Raw genomic sequence first — 16,588 nt, forward strand, 5'->3', positions numbered from 1 at the left:
CCGGAGCGGACGGCGCGGCCAGGGCGGGTGAGTGACCCCTGACCTGTCCTGAACTGTCCCCACGTCTGTCCCCACATCTGTCCCCGAGCCCTGCATGCTCCAGAGCCGCTCTCACCCCTCCCTGGCCCCTCTGTCACCCGGGGGTGGCACCGGGGTCACCGATGGCACCTGTGTCACCAATGGCACCCGTGTCACCAATGGCACCCGTGTCACCAATGGCACCTGTGTCACCAGCGTGTCCCCCAAGGGACAGCGAGGGGGTCCCCGTGTGCCACCCCGGGGGTGACAGCGGTGGCACTGATAGTGAGGAGGGGTCTCTGGTGTCCCCCTGTCCCCGGGGGTGGCACTGGGGGGGTCTCGGTGTCCCCCGGGGGTGTCGGGGAGGGCCCAAAGCGAGGAATGAGCCGCGAGAAAAATCTCGATTTGCACTTCAGCCCTGCCGAGCTCCCCCGCCCCGAGTTCCCGTGGGTTTGGTGAATTTTGGTCACAATTCCCCTTTTTCCCTGACTCTGAGCCTCTCCCGCTCCTCTCGTGCAATTCCCCCAATTGGGGGGGTCCCAAATCCCCCAAAATCCCCCCAAAATCCCCCCGACCCCAAAACCAGGGCGACCCAACCCCTGATTTAAAGGGAGGGGACCCCCCCCCCCCCCATAAATTTTAGGGGGGACCCCACCCCACCCTGAATTAGAGGAGGGGTCCCCCCCTCTCCAGCCCCCTCCCCACATTCAATGAGCACTTACCCTGGGGGGGGTTGGACCCCCCAAAATCCCCCCCGGGACCCCCCAGAGGCAAAGGAAAAATGGGGTTTATTCTGATTTTTGGGGGGGGTTTTAATGGGGTTTTATATTCAGAATTTTGGGGTGTTTCTGTTGGCTTTGATCATTTCCAGCTGCTCCCCCCCCCATTTTCCCATTTTTTCCTTTTCCCATTTTCCCCCAATTTTCCAATTCCCTCCCCAGATTTCTCACCCTGGGAGCACTTTGACAGATGGGGTTTTTGGGGCTAAAACCTGAATTTTTGGGTTATTTTAGGGATTTCTGTTACTTTTTAAGGGGGGGGGTCATTCCCTCTCCACCCCCCAAGTGCCACTGCCCCCCCCACCCAGGGCTGAGGAAAACAAATTTAAAAAACCCTAAAAAAAGGGATTTTCACCCTTAAAAATGGTGAAAACCTGGAAAAAAATCCCAAACCCAAGTGCAATACGGGGGGGGGGGTCCCAACTCTTGGTGCTATAAATGAAATTTGGGGGGGGGGGCAACCCTGTCACCCCCCCTTGGGGGTCTCAGCCCCGGGGGCTGCGGGCAGTTCCCCCCTCCCCAAAAATGATCCTGGGCCGTTCCCACCCCCCAAAATCGACTCCAAATCCCAAAAGTGATTCCCAGGATTGGGGAGGGGGGGAAATTCCCAACCCCAAAATGGCCCCAAATCCTTTCCTGGGCTCCTGAGCAGTTCCCACCCCCCCAAAAATGAACCCCCCCAATCCCAGAACTGCCCCCAAACCCCTCCTGGGATCCCAGGCAGTTCCCCCACCCCAATCCCGGAATTCCAGGGGGGAATTTGGATCCATGTCCAGCCCCCTCCCCACCACCCCCCCCCAGCATAGGTTTATCCCTATTTTTATTATTATTATTATTATAATTATTATTATTTTTGGCTTGCCCCCCTTTTCCCCCCCGTCCTGCTGCCCCCAGGGCTGTGATATCCCAGAAAATTCCCTTTTTTTATTCCCCCCTTCCCCTCCCAGCTCCAAACTTTTGAGGATTTTTCCCGCTTTTTTTCCGGCTAGGGGTAGATCCGCTTGTGAAAACGCTTTTTTGGGGTTTCTGTTTTGGGGGAGGGGGGGGTTTGTTTTTATTTTTTTTTGGTTCCTCCAAAGGCATTTCCCATTTCCCAAACCCCGAATTCCCACCCCGAATTCCCCCAATCCCAGCCCCCGTTTGCTTCCGCTCTCGCTGCCGATATAACCAGGACTCATCCGTGTATATAAAACTTGAGCTGTTTCTTGACACATTAAAAAAAAAAAAGGCAAAAAAAGGCAAAAAAAAAAAAAGACAAAAAAAGGTTTAAAAAAAAAAAAAAAAAAAACAACCAAAAAAAAAAGACGAGAAAAAAAAAAACAAAAAACAACAACAAACCTGTACATTGTGTAGAAAACAAAAAAAAAAAAAAAAGGAAAAAAAGAAGAAAAAAAGAAGATAAAAAAACGACGGAAAAACCGGCCAAGGTTCCCGAAGGACCCGCCTGGTGTTGTGGAAGTGTCACGTCCGTGTCGTGTGCCCTCGTGTGTGTGACATGAACCGTGCAAGGAGGGGGGGCCGGGGGGCTCCACCCCCCAATTCTGTGCCTTTCACACGGGGCGGCACCGGGACCCCCGGCGGGGCCCAGATCCCTGTTCCTGTATTTGCACTGTTTTTATTCTGGATTGGCTTCCCGACAATACACGGCTCCAACGACCCCGCCTGCGCCTCTTCCTGCGCCCCAAAATCCTGGGGAGGGACGGGAGGGGGCGTGGGGATGGGGCGGCTCTTGGGGGGCAGGGGGGGTGGGATTGGAATCGCGGCGTTTCGGCCCAAAAATCCCTTATTTCAGCCCCAAAAATCCGTCATTTCAGCCCAAAATTCCAGAAATCGCAGCGTTTCAGCCCCAAAATCCGTCATTTCAGCCCCAAAAAATGCGTTATTTCAGCCCCAAAAATCCAGGATTTCAGCCCAAAAGTTCCAGGATTTAAGCGCTAAAGGTTCCAGGAATTCAGCCCAAAAATCCCTTATTTCAGCCCCAAAATCCCTTATTTCAGCCCAAAAATCCATCACTTCAGCCCAAAATTCCCACATTTCAGCCCCAAAAATCCAGGATTTCAGCCCAAAAGTTCCAGGATTTAAGCCCCAAAAGTTCCAGGAATTCAGCCCAAAAATCCCTTATTTCAGCCCCAAAATCCCTTATTTCAGCCCAAAAATCTGTCACTTCAGCCCAAAATTCCCACATTTCAGCCCCAAAAATCCAGGATTTCAGCCCAAAAGATCCAGGATTTTAACCCCAAAGGTTCCAGGAATTCAGCCCAAAAATCCGTCATTTCAGCCCAGAATTCCAGAAATCACGGCGTTTCAGCCCCAAAATCCGTTATTTCAGCCCGAAATTCCAGAAATGGCAGCGTTTCAGCCCCACATTTCAGCCCCAAAAATGCAGGATTTCAGCCCAAAAGTTCCAGGATTTAAGCCCAAAAATCCATCATTTCAGCCCGGAATTCCAGGACTTCAGCAAAAAAATCTAGGATTTCAGCCCCAAAAGTCCCAGGATTTCAGAAAAAAAATCCATTATTTTAGCGTGAAATTCCAGCATTTTAGCCTCGAAAATTCCAGGATTTTAGAAAAACCATCTGTGAATTTTAGCCCAAAATTCCAGCGTTTTAGCCTGAAATTCCAGTGTTTTAGCAAAAAAAAATTCCAGCATTTCAGCCCCAAAAATCCAGGATTTTCGCCCAAAACTCCAGTATTTTAGCAAAAAAATTCCATTGTTTCAGCCCAAAAATTTCAGCATTTCAGCCCCAAAAATTCCAGGATTTCAGAAAAAAAATTCCAGGGTTTCAGCACAAAATTCCCACATTTCAGCCCGAAATTTAAGGATATCATCCAAAGATTCCAGCATTTCACCCCAAAATTCCAGGATTTCAGCCCAAACCCTTGTGTTCCAGTTTTCAGAATTTCACACCCAGGTTTTTATTTCCTGCCCAAATTTGGGGATTTCAGTAAAATTTCCAAGATTTCAGCCCAGTTCGGGTGTCAGGAAAATAAATCAAGATTTTAGGTCCAATTTCAGTCCAGAATTGTGGGGTTTTGGTCCCAATTTCCAGGATTTTAGGCCCAATTTCTGTGTTTGGAATTCTGATCCCAATTTGCAGAATTCCAGTGCCCAATTCCTGGATCCAGCCCCAAAAATCACTGAATTTAATCCCATTTTTGGCCTTCCAGCCCCATCTGCAGGACTTCATTCCCATTTCCATCTTTCAGGCACAACTTTGGGGATTTTCATCTGTCGGGTTTGGTCCAAATTTGGACGATTTCAGCCCTAATTTGAGGATTTTGGACCCCAGTTTCTGGCTTGGGGTGGGGGTGGGTGGAAATGGGGGTTTTTTTTGCACAAATTTAAGGATTTTCCCCATTTTTTCCCTCCTTTCCATCGGGTTTGAGCTCGGGGCTGATGGCAGAGTGTGGGAGGGGGCGAGGGTGAGGATCCCCCAATTTTTGGAGAAAGGCTTAAAAATAAAATTAATTCAAACTTCGGCCTTTTGTAACAATTATTTAATTAAGAGAAGAATCATTTACCAGGGCGGCAAATTAGGGTGGGCCCCCCAAAAAATCCTCCAGGACGTGGGGACACAAATTTGGGTGTCCCTGTCCCCGATTTGGGGGTGTCAGGGACCAGATTTGCTACAAAAGGAGTTTTATTTGCTAAAAAAAGACCCAAAATTTGGGAAATTTGTGTACAAAGAGCCCCCGGAGGGAGGGGAAGGCACCGGTGGTGGTGGGGGGGGGACAGGGACGGATTTGGGGACCCCTGATGGACACGGGGACCCCAGAAATGGACAAAAGGACCCCAAAAATGGACACAGGGACCCCCGGATGGACACAGGGTCCCCAAAAATGGACACGGGGACCCCAAAAATGGACAAACAGACCCCAAAAATGGACACGGGGACCCCAAAAATGGACACGGGGACCCCAGAAATGGACACAGGGACCCCAAAAATGGACACAGGGACCCCAGAAATGGACACAGGAATCCAAAAATGGACACAGGAACCCCAAAAATGGACACGGGGACTCCAGAAATGGACAAACGGACCCCAGAAATGGACACGGGGACCCCCGGGATCGACATGAGGACACCCAGGACAGAGACGGGACCCCAAATATGGACACGAGGATGCCCAGGACAAACATGAAGACCCCAAAAAACGGACACGGGGACCCCCAAAATTGACAATGGAGCCCCATGATGGACACGGGGACCCTCAAGGCAGACACGGGGACCCCAGAAATGGACACGGGGACCCTCAGGACAGACATGAGGATGCACAGGACAGACACGAGGACCCCTGGGACGGACAACGGACCCCAAAAATGGACACGGGGACTCCAAAAATGCCCGCAAGGAGCCCAAAAAGGGACACGGGGACCCCAAAAATGGACACGGGGACCCCCAGGATGGACACGGGACCCTCGGGGCAGACACGGGGAGCCCCAAAACCGGACACGGGGACCTCAAAATTGACACGGGGACCCCCGGGACAGACACGGGACCCCCAGGACAGACACGGGACCCCCGGGACAGACACGGGGACCTCAAAATTGACACGGGGACCCCCGGGACAGACACGGGACCCCCGGGACAGACACGGGGAGCCCCAAAATGGACACGGGGACCCCCGGGACAGACACGGGGACCCCTGGGACAGACACGGGGACCCCCGGGACAGACACGGGGCCCCGCCGCGGGCTCAGATGCGGATGCGGCCGTCCCGGAGGCGCTGCCAGCGCTCGGCGTCCAGCGGGACGAAGGCTCGGGCGGCCTCGTCCAGCAGCAGCAGCGGCTCCGCCACCAGCGCGGGGTCGCAGCCGTCCCGCGCCAGCCGCACCTTCTGCTGCTTGAACGTCTCCGTCATGTCCAGCCCCTCCTGGTGACACAGGGCGGGGGTGTTGGGGACCCCCGGGATCCCCCCGAGCATCCCCTGGGACCCCCAGGGACCCCTGAGCACATCCCGAGCACCCCCGGGACCCCCGAGCAACCCCAAACAGCCCTGAACGCCCCCCTGAGCACCCCCTGGGACCCCCGAGCACCCTCTGGGACCCCTGAGCACCCCCAGGGACCCCTAAACAGCCCCAGGACCCCCTGAGCACCCCCTGGGACCCCCGAGCACCCTCTGGGACCCCTAAACACCCTCGAGGATCCCCCAGCACCCCCTGGGACCCCCTAAACACCCCCTAGGACCACCCTGAGCACTCCCGGGACCCCCGAGCACCCTCTGGGACCCTCTGGGACCCCCGAGCACCCCCAGGGACCCCTAAACACCCCCCAGGACCCCCTGAGCACCCCCTGGGACCCCTAAACACCCCCTAGGACCACCCTGAGAGCCCCCCAGGACCTTTAAGGACCTCTGAGCACCCCCCGAGCACCCTCCAGGCACCCCCCAGAACCCCCCGGTACCCCCGTTATCCCCCGGTACCGTCAGCCGCAAGAAGCGGGGCCGCGCGTAGGGCGGCAGGAGCCGCTCCAGGTACCCCCGGTACCCCCGGTACCCCATTCCCCCGGTACCCCCGGTACCCCAGCACCCCCCGTTATCCCTCGGTACCGTCAGCCGCAAGAAGCGGGGCCGCGCGTAGGGCGGCAGGAGCCGCTCCAGGTGCCCCCGGTACCCCCGGTACCCCATTCCCCCGGTGCCCCCGGTACCCCAGGACCCCCGAGCACCCCCCGGTTCCCGGTACCGTCAGCCGCAGGAAGCGGGGCCGCGCGTAGGGCGGCAGGAGCCGCTCCAGGTGCCGGTACAGCCCGGGGCCGTCCAGGGAGTGCCCGGGGCGCAGAACGAGAGCGGCCATGCCCGCCCGGCCCTCGTGTCCTGCAGGGGAGGGGACAGTGGGGACACCGGGGGGGGTTGGGGACATCGGGGACATTGGGGGGATTGGGGACATTGGGGGGATTGGGGACATTGGGGACACTGAGGGGCATTGGGGACATTGGGGGGATTGGGGACATTGGGGACATTTGGGGACATTTGGGGGGATTGGAGACGTCAGGGGGATTGGGGACATTGGGGACACTGAGGGACATTGGGGACACTGAGGGGCATTGGGGACATTGGGGACATTGGGGACATTTGGGGACATTTGGGGGGATTGGGGACATTGGGGACATTGGGGACACTGAGGGACATTGGGGGGATTGGGGATATTTAGGGACATTTGGGACATTTGGGGACATTGGGGGGATGGGGGACATCAGGGACACTGGGGACACTGAGGGGCATTGGGGACATCAGGGACATTGGGGACATTTGGGGACATTGGGGATATTTAGGGACATTTGGGACATTGGGGGTGTTGGGGACATTGGGGGGATTGGGGACATTTGGGGACATTGGGGACATTTGGGGGGACGCTTGGGGACACTGGGGATATTCGGGGATATTTTGGGGACATCCGGGGGGACACTGGGGACGCTCAGCGGCCGTACCGGGCACGGTGACCCCGTAGACGGTGGCGTCCTGCAGGGACTCGTGGGCCAGCAGCGCCTCGGTCACCTCGGTGGTGGCCACGTTCTCACCCTTCCACCTGGGCATGGGAGGGAGGGGAAAACGTTTAATGGGGACCCCCTGGGCACCCCCGGGCACCCCTGGGACCCCCAAACACATCCAGGGACCCCCCAGGACCCCCAAACACATCCAGGGACCCCTCCCAGGACCCCCAAACACACCCAGGGACCCTCCAGGACCCCCAAACACATCCAGGGACCCCCCAGGACCCCCAAACACATCCAGGGACCCCCCCAGGACCCCCAAACACACCCAGGGACCCCCCCAGGACCCCTAAACACATCCAGGGACCCCTCAGGACCCCCAAACACATCCAGGGACCCCCCCAGGACCCCCGACTTCTTCTGAGCCAAGCCCAGAACATTCCCCAGGGCTGAGCCCCCCTGGCTGTGCAGGGAGGGGGCTCTGGGGGTGTCCCCATCCCAGGGGTGTCCCTGGGGGTGTCCCCATTGTGGGGAGGGGACTCTGGGGGTGTCCCTGGGGGTCTCCCCACCCCGGGGTGTCCCCGGCACCTGAAGGTGTCCCCGGTGCGGTCCCGGAAGCGCACGAACTGCTCCCGGTCCTGCTCCACCAGGTCGCCGGTGTTGAAGAATTCGTCGCCCTCGGTGAAGACCCCGCGGAGCAATTTCTGCTCCGAGAGCTCCCGGCAGCCCGCGTAGCCCAGGAACGGCGTCCGGGGCGTCACCGGCGCGATCAGCAGCCCCGTCTCACCTGAGGGCACGGCGACACAAAATTTAAGGGGTTTGGAGAATTTGGAGTTAATTAAAAATATATTCATTATTTTAACCGGGGCGTCGCCGGCGCGATCAGCAGCCCCGTCTCACCTGAGGGCGCGGCGACACAAAATTTAAGGGGTTTAGAGAATTTGGAGTTAATTAAAAATAAATTATTTTAACCGGGGCGTCACCGGCGCGATCAGCAGCCCCGTCTCACCTGAGGGCGCGGCGACACAAAATTTAAGGGGTTTGGAGAATTTGGAGTTAATTAAAAATATATTCATTATTTTAACCGGGGCGTCACCGGCGCGATCAGCAGCCCCGTCTCACCTGAGGGCACGGCGACACAAAATTTAAGGGATTTGGAGAATCTGGAGTTAATTAAAAATATATTAAATATTTTAACCGGGGCGTCACCGGCGCGATCAGCAGCCCCGTCTCACCTGAGGGCACGGCGACACACAAAATTTAAGGGATTTGGAGAATTTGGAGTTAATTAAAAATATATTCATTATTTTAACCGGGGCGTCGCCGGCGCGATCAGCAGCCCCGTCTCACCTGAGGGCACGGCGACACACAAAATTGAGGGAATTTAGAGAATTTTGGGAGTTATCCCGCAATAAACTCACAATTTCTGACTCTAAACCGTCAGGGAGTGTTTGGCTATCGGTTTTGATTAATATTCACAATTTTTCGTCGCTCCAGGTGCCCCCGTGCCCGCTGCTCACCCATCCTGGCACGGATGCAGCGCCCGTTCCCGTCCCGCTCCGGTGCCCCGGCAGCGACGTCGTAACGAACGACCTCGAACGGGGAGAAGAGCTGGGACAGGGGCGGGAAGGGTTAATTTTATTAATGGAAATAAAATAAAAATGGTAAATTAAATTTAAATAATATTTTTATGTATTTAGATATTTACATATTTATATTTTCATATTTTATATATATTATATATTTCTATTTTATGTATATATATGATATGTTTATACTTTATATATTTATATATTTATACTATATATTTATATATTTTTATATTTATATTTTTATAATTTTATATATTTATATTTATATTTTTATATTTTTATATATTTATATATTTATATGTTTACATATTTCCTTTTTAAATAAATATATTTTCACGGTCTATTTTCCGTGCAGACCTTGTAGATGGCGCTGCAGCGATTTATATATTTATATATTTATATATTTATATATTTATATATTTATATATTTATATATTTATATATTTATATATTTATATATAAAATATAATTACATATATATTATTTATATATTTATATTTTTAATATTTATATATTTATACTTACAATATTAAATTTTGTATATTTTTATGTATTTATATTTTTATATATTTATGCAATTGTTTATATATTTATATCTTACCTATTTGTATATATTTGTATATATTTAGATATTTTTATATTTTACATATTTCATATATTTATGTATTTATATATTTACATATTTCCTCTAAAAAATAAATATTTTCACGTATATATTTTCCTGGCAGACCTTGTAGAGGGCGGAGCAGCGGCCCACGGCGCCGGGGGTGCTGGTGTAGTTGAACAGGGTCACATTATATAGTTATATATTTATATATTTATATATTTATATATTTATATATTTATATATTTATATATTTATATAGTTATATAGTTATATAGTTATATAGTTATATAGTTATATAGTTATATAGTTATATATAAATATATAAATATATTTGCAGACCTTGTAGACGGCGGAGCAGCAGCCCACTGCGCTGGGGGTGCCGGTGTAGCTGAACAGGGTCACGTTATATAGTTATATATTGATATATATTGATAAATATTGATATATATTGATATATATTGATATATTTATATATTTATATTTTTATATTTTAATATATTTATATATTTATATTTCTATATTTCTGTATTTGCAGACCTTGTAGAGAGCGGAGCAGCGGCCCATGGCACCAGGGGTGCCAGTGTAGTTGAACAGGGTCACGTTATATAGTTATATATTGATATATATTGATATATTTATATATTTATATTTTTATTTTTACATTTTTATATATTTATATATTTATATTTCTATATTTCTGTACTTGCAGACCTTGTAGAGGGCGGAGCAGCGGCCCACGGCGCCGGGGGTGCCGGTGTAGTTGAACAGGGTCACGTTACATAGTTATATATTGATATATATTTATATATTGATATATTGATATATTGATATATTTATATTTTTATTTTTATATTTTATATATTTATATTTCTATATTTCTGTACTTGCAGACCTTGTAGAGGGCGGAGCAGCGGCCCACGGCGCCGGGGGTGCCGGTGTAGTTGAACAGGGTCACGTTATATAGTTATATATTGATATATTTATATATTTATATTTATATATTTATATATTTTCAGACCTTGTAGAGGGCGGAGCAGCGGCCCACGGCGCCCGGGGTGCCGGTGTAGTTGAACAGGGTGACGTTGCCCTCGCTCATGCCGTACGTCTCCACGATGCGCACGGGCCCGAAGCGCCGCTGGAAGCTGCGCCACACGTCGGGCCGGAGCCCGCTGCCCACGGCCAGCCGGAGCCGGTGCTGCCGTTCCGCGGGGCGCTGCGGGGGGAACGTCAGTGCCGGGAGCCCTCGGGGGCACCGGGAACCCCTCGGGAACACCGGGAACCCCCCGGGAACACCAGGAACCCCTCGGGGGCACCGGGAACCCCTCGGGAACACCGGGAACCCCCTGGGACCACCGGGAACCCCTCGGGGGCACCGGGAACCCCCCGGGACCACCAGGAAACCCTTGGGACCACCGGGAACCCCTCGGGAATACCGGGAACCCCTCGGGAACACCGGGAACCCCCCGGGACCACCAGGAAACTCTTGGGACCACCGGGAACTCCTTGAGACCACCGGGAACCCCTCGGGAACACCAGGAACCCTCAGGACCACCGGGAACCCCCCGGGAACCCCTCGGGACCACCAGGAACCCCCCGGGACCACCATCAGCACTGGGAACCCCTTGGGACCACCGGGAACCCCTCGGGACCACCGGGAACCCCCCGGGGCCACTGTCAGCACTGGGAACCCCCGGGACCCCCTCAGATCTGCGGGAGACCCCCAGGACACCCTCCCCAGCCTGGGGAACCCCCCAGGACACCCCCACCCAGCCGGGACCCTCCCCCAGCTTGGGAGAAACCCCTGGGACCCCTCCACAGCTCCGGGGCTGCCCCCGGCACCCCCTCCCAGCCCAGGACCACCGTCAGCTCCAGAGGGCCCCCAGGACACCCCCGGGACCCCCCGGGACCCCCCGGGACCCCCATTCCGTCCCCCCGACCTGCGGCTGGTTGACGAGGTAGCGGCAGAGCTCCCCGATGTACTGGAACACGGTGACGCCCTCGGCGCGGCAATCCTCCCAGAACTGGCTGGCCGAGAACTTCTCCTTCAGCACACACGTGGCTCCTGCGGCATGGGGAGGGGGGGATCAGCCCCAAAACACCCCCAAAACACCCCCAAAACATCCCAGAAACACCCCCTAAACATCCCCAAAAAAGCACGCCCAAAACCACCCCAAAACATCCCCCAATACAATACCAAAACCGCGCCCAAAACACTCCCAAAATACTCCCAAAACACCCCCAAAATATCCCCAAAACACACACAAAAACCTCCCCAAAATCACCCCCAATAACACCCCGAAAAATCCCCAAAATCATACCCAAAACACCCCCAAAAACACCCCCAAAAACTTCCCAAAAACACCCCTGAAGCATCCCCAAAATATCCCAGAAACATCCCCTAAACATCCCCAAAAACGCACGCACAAAACCACCCCAAAACATCCCCCAATACAATACCAAAACCGCGCCCAAAACGCTCCCAAAATACTCCCAAAACACCCCCAAAATATCCCCAAAAACATCCCAAAAACACCCCCAAAATCATCCCCAAAACACACACAAAAACCTCCCCAAAATCACCCCCAATAACACCCCGAAAAATCCCCAAAAGCATTCCCAAAACATCCCCAAAAATACCCCCAAAAACACCCCTGAAACATCCCCAAAACATCCCCAAAATATCCCCAAAACACCCCAAAAACATCCCCAAAAACACCCCTGAAACATCCCCAAAACACCCCAAAAACATCCCCAAAAACATCCCAAAAACATTCCAAAACACCCCCAAAAGCATTCCCAAAATACCCCCAAACAACCCCAAAAACATCCCCAAAATATCCCCCAAAACACCCCAAAAACATCCCCAAAAAACACCCCTGAAACATCCCCAAAACATCCCCAAAATATCCCCAAAAACATCCCCAAAAACACCCCCAAAAACATCCCCAAAACACCCACAAAACACCCCCCCATAAAACACCAAAACACCCACAAAACACCCCAAAAACGTCCCCAAAATATCCCCAAAACATCCCCAAAACACCCACAAACCCCCCCAAAATATCCCCCAAAACACCCCAAAACATTGCCAAAACATCCCCAAAAACAACTCCAAAAACTCCCCCAAAACACCTCCCAATACAATACCCAAACCACCCCCAAAACACCCCCAAAAACACGCCCAAAACCACCCCAAAACACCCCAAAACACCCCCAGTGCCCTCCTGGTGCCCTGTGCCCACTCACCGATGCCCAGGCAGCCCACGATGCCCAGCAGAAGCCCCAAAACACCCCCAAACCACCCCAAAACATGCCCAAAACACCCCAAAACCACCCCCAAAACACCCCAAAACACCCCCAAACCACCCTCAGTGCCCACTGACCGATGCCCAGGCAGCCCACGATGCCCAGCAGGGCCCCTGCCATGTGGTAGAGGGGCAGTGCCAGGTACACCACGTCCCTGCTGGACGCGCCCACCAGCTCGTAGAAGCTGAGGCACATGACGGCCTTGAGGTGGGACACGCGGGCGGCCTTGGGGAGCCCTGCGAGGGGGAAAAAAATGGAATTTTTTAAAATGAAACGGTATAAAAATCGATAAAATTTTATAAAAGTTTTATAAGGCCCATCCCTGGTGCCACCAGTCCAACCAGTCCAACCTCGGTGCCACCACCCCATCCCTGGTGCCACCATTGACCCCTGGTGCCACCGCTCCACCCCCGGTGTCACCACCCCATCCCCGGGGCCACCATCAACCCTCGGTGCCAGCAGCCCATCCCTGGTGCCATCATCCCATTCCCGGTGCCACCACCCCATCCCCGGGGCCACCATCAACCCTCGGTGCCAGCAGCCCATCCTCAGCTCCACCATCGACCCCTGGTGCCACCGCTCCATCCCTGGTGTCACCACCCCACTCCCAGTGCCACCACCTCATCCCCAGTGCCATCCCCGGTGTCACCACCCCATCCCCGGTGTCACCACCCCATCCCCGGTGCCATCACCCCATTCCCAGTGCCACCAACCCATCAACCCCCGGTGCCATCCCCAGTACCACCACATTACCCCCGGTGCCATCAGCACACCCCCGGTGCCACCACCCCATCCCCAGTGCCATCCCCGGTGCCACCGGTCCACCGCCGGTGTCACCAGCCCATTCCTGGTGCCGTCAGGCCGTCCCCAGCGCCATCCTCGGTGCCACCACCCCTACCCCCGGTGCCACCACCCCATTCCCGGTGCCATCGCCGGTGCCACCCCCGGTGCCAGTTTGATCAAACTGTGCTAAACGATCGGAAGGGCCGGCGCGGCCGTACCGGTGGTGCCCGAGGTGAAGATGAACAGGCACGGCTCGTTCATGTCCTCGGGCTCCCACAGCTCCTCGGGCCGCAGCTGCTCCGAGGCCGCGTCCAGCAGCTCCTGCAGGGCCAGGGCACCCTCGGGGCACGGCCCCGGCCCGAGCACCCACACGGCGACCCCGTCCTCCCGCAGCGCGGGCAGCAGCGGCGCCACCGCGCCCAGCAGGTCTGGGGGGTGGCAGAGAGTGCGGGCAGCTCGGGGGGCACCGGGGTCATCGCTCCGTCCGCAGTGCCGCCCCCGGTGCCACCGGCCCATCCCCGGTGTCACCACCCCATCCCCGGTGTCATCCCCGGTGCCACCAGCCCATCCCCGGTGTCACCACCCCAACCCCGGTGCCATCCCCGGTGCCACCGGCCCATCCCCGGTGTCATCACCCCAACCCCGGTGCCTCCATGGTGCCACCGGCCCATCCCCGGTGTCATCACCCCAACCCTGGTGCCTCCATGGTGCCACCAGCCCATCCCCGGTGTCATCCCTGGTGCCATCCCCGGTGCCACCGGCCCATCCCCAGTGTCATCACCCCAACCCCGATGCCATCCCCGGTGCCACCGGCCCATCCCCAGTGTCATCACCCCAATCCCGGTGTCACCATCCTACCCCCGGTGCCACCAGCCCATCCCCGGTGCCATCCCCGGTGCCCCAAGTGCTACCCACTCCTCGTTCCCCTCGTCCCCGTTCTTTACTCCCCTGCTCCCGCTCCGGTTCCCCGTCCTCTCATGCCCCGGTATCGCCGCTCTGTCTCCGTTACACCCCGGGATTCCCGCACTCCCCGGTGCCCCCGTTATGCCCCGGTACCTTTCCCTCTCCATTCCTCGGTTCCCTTCCCGGTACCCTCGGTGTCTCCCCGTTATCCCCGGGCCCCAAAATCTCCTCGCGTGCTCTCGGCCCTTTCCCCCCACGTTCCCCGCTCCCCTCCCGGTGCCTCGCCGTTATCCCCCGGTCCCATCGGTGCCTTTCCCTCTCCATTCCTCGGTTCCCTTCCCGGTCCCTTCGGTGTCCCCCCGTTATTCCCCGGTCCCCTCCCGGTACCCCCGGTATCCCCCCGGTTCCTCCGGGCCCTTTTCCCCACGTTCCCCACTCCCTTCCCGGTGTCCCCCGTTATCCCCCGGTCCCCCCGGTCTCCCCGGTGCCTTTCCCCCTCCATTCCTCGGTCCCCTCCCGGTCCCCCCGCTTCCTCCGGGCCCTTTTTCCCCACGTCCCCGCTCCCCTCCCGCTATGCCCCGGTCTCCCCGGTGTCCCTCCGCTCCCCTCCCGGTCCCCCCCGTTATCCCCCGGTTCTCCCCCGTTTCTCACCATCCGCCACCAGCAGCGCCGTGGCCCCGCAGCTCCTCAGGCAGTGCCGGAGCCCCGCCGGTCTCAGCGCCGTTCCCAGGAAGGCCGGGCGGGCTCCGAGCGCCGCCAGCCCGAACCATGCCCAGACGAACCGGGGCTCGTTACCGACCAGCAGCCCCACGGTGTCGCCGGGCCTCGGCGGGGCCCGCAGCGCCCGCAGCGCGTTCGCCACCCGGGCCACGCTCCGCGCCGCGCTCCCCAGCGGCTCCGCCCGTCCCCGGAACCGCAGGAACGGCCGCGCCGGAGCCTCGCGGGCCGCCCGCAGGAACCGGGACACCACGCAGCCCCCGGGGCCGCGCCGCGCCCGCCGCCGCACCCGCAGCGCCCGCAGCGCGAACGAGAGATCGGCCCAGAGGTGCGGCCGCAGGAGCCGCTGCAGCGCCCCCAGAACGCCCAGAGCGGCCAGCAGCGCCCCCAGAGCGGGGCCGGGGGGCCCCAGGAGCGCCCCCAGCCCCAGCGCCGCCAGCAGCGCCCCCAGAGCCGCCGCCAGCGCCATCGCCTCGGGGGCGGGGAGGACGCGCCCGCCTTGGCCACGCCCGCCCTGGCCACGCCCACCAACCGCGCCCGCCCTGGCCACGCCCACCAACCGCGCCCGCCTTGGCCACGCCCGCCCTGGCCACGCCCGCCTTGACCACGCCCACCAACCGCGCCCGCCTTGGACACGCCCACTCGGAGCCCACCCCCCCCCCCCATTCGCGACCCCTCTGCCAAGCCCAAACCCCCCCCCCGTGTCACCTCTGTCCCCTCCCCATTGTCCCCACTGTCCCCTCCCCTGGTCCCTCTGTCCCCTCCCCTCTGTCCCCCCCCCTCTGTCCCCCCCCATTGTCCCCATTGTCTCTTCCCACCTGTCCCCCCCCATTGTCCCCCTGTCCCCTCTGTCCCCCCCATTGTCCCTCTGTCCCCTCTGTCCCCCCCATTGTCCCTCTGTCCCCCCCATTGTCCCTCTGTCCCCTCTGTCCCCCCAATTGTCCCTCTGTCCCCCCCATTGTCCCTCTGTCCCCTCTGTCCCCCCATTGTCCCTCTCTCCCCCCATTGTCCCTCTGTCCCCCCCATTGTCCCCCTGTCCCCTCTGTCCCCCCCATTGTCCCTCTGTCCCCTCTGTCCCCCCAATTGTCCCTCTGTCCCCCCCATTGTCCCTCTGTCCCTCTGTCCCCCCATTGTCCCCCTGTCCCCTCTGTCCCCCCCATTGTCCCTCTGTCCCCTCTGTCCCCCCAATTGTCCCTCTGTCCTCTCCATTGTCCCTCTGCCCTCTCTGTCCCCCCCACTGTCCCCTGTCCCCTCCCCATTGTCACCTCCCTCTTGTCCCCCCCATTGCCCCCATTGTCCCTCTGTCCCCTCTGCCCCCCCCATTGTCCCTCTGCCCCCCCCATTGTCCCTCTGTCCCCCCATTGTCCCTCTGTCCCCTCTGTCCCCCCCATTGTCCCTCTGTCCCCCCATTGTCCCTCTGTCCCCCCATTGTCCCTCTGTCCCTCTGTCCCCT

General features: G+C 56.6%; 1 protein-coding gene across 1 annotated transcript; it reads right to left on the reverse strand.

Moving 5' to 3' along the window:
- Positions 1 to 5,333: 5,333 nt before the first annotated feature.
- Positions 5,334 to 15,604, reverse strand: SLC27A3 (solute carrier family 27 member 3). Its single transcript, XM_058042653.1, has 10 exons — positions 15,070 to 15,604; positions 13,734 to 13,943; positions 12,810 to 12,968; positions 11,364 to 11,488; positions 10,445 to 10,639; positions 8,748 to 8,838; positions 7,816 to 8,014; positions 7,225 to 7,322; positions 6,480 to 6,610; positions 5,334 to 5,671 (listed from the first exon to the last, which is right to left on the reverse strand). The coding sequence occupies exons 1-10, from the start codon at positions 15,602 to 15,604 to the stop codon at positions 5,495 to 5,497; spliced, it is 1,920 nt and encodes a 639-aa protein (XP_057898636.1). The 3' UTR covers positions 5,334 to 5,494.
- Positions 15,605 to 16,588: the final 984 nt, after the last annotated feature.

Source organism: Melospiza georgiana, chromosome 33 (genome assembly GCF_028018845.1).
Source record: "Melospiza georgiana isolate bMelGeo1 chromosome 33, bMelGeo1.pri, whole genome shotgun sequence".
NCBI lineage: Eukaryota > Metazoa > Chordata > Aves > Passeriformes > Passerellidae > Melospiza > Melospiza georgiana.

What these genes read in the sequence shown, in the direction of transcription:
- SLC27A3 (XM_058042653.1), bottom strand. Translation starts at nt 15,604, where the DNA reads ATGGCGCTGGCGGCGGCTCTGGGGGCGCTGCTGGCGGCGCTGGGGCTG. An exon ending in GCTGCTCCGCCCTCTACAAG is followed by an intron (nt 8,839 to 10,444) that starts GTCTGAAAATAT and finishes CCCCTGTCCCAG; the next exon opens with CTCTTCTCCCCGTTCGAGGT. An exon ending in CCCGCTTCCTGCGGCTGACG is followed by an intron (nt 5,672 to 6,479) that starts GTACCGGGAACC and finishes CTGTGTCACCAG; the next exon opens with GAGGGGCTGGACATGACGGA.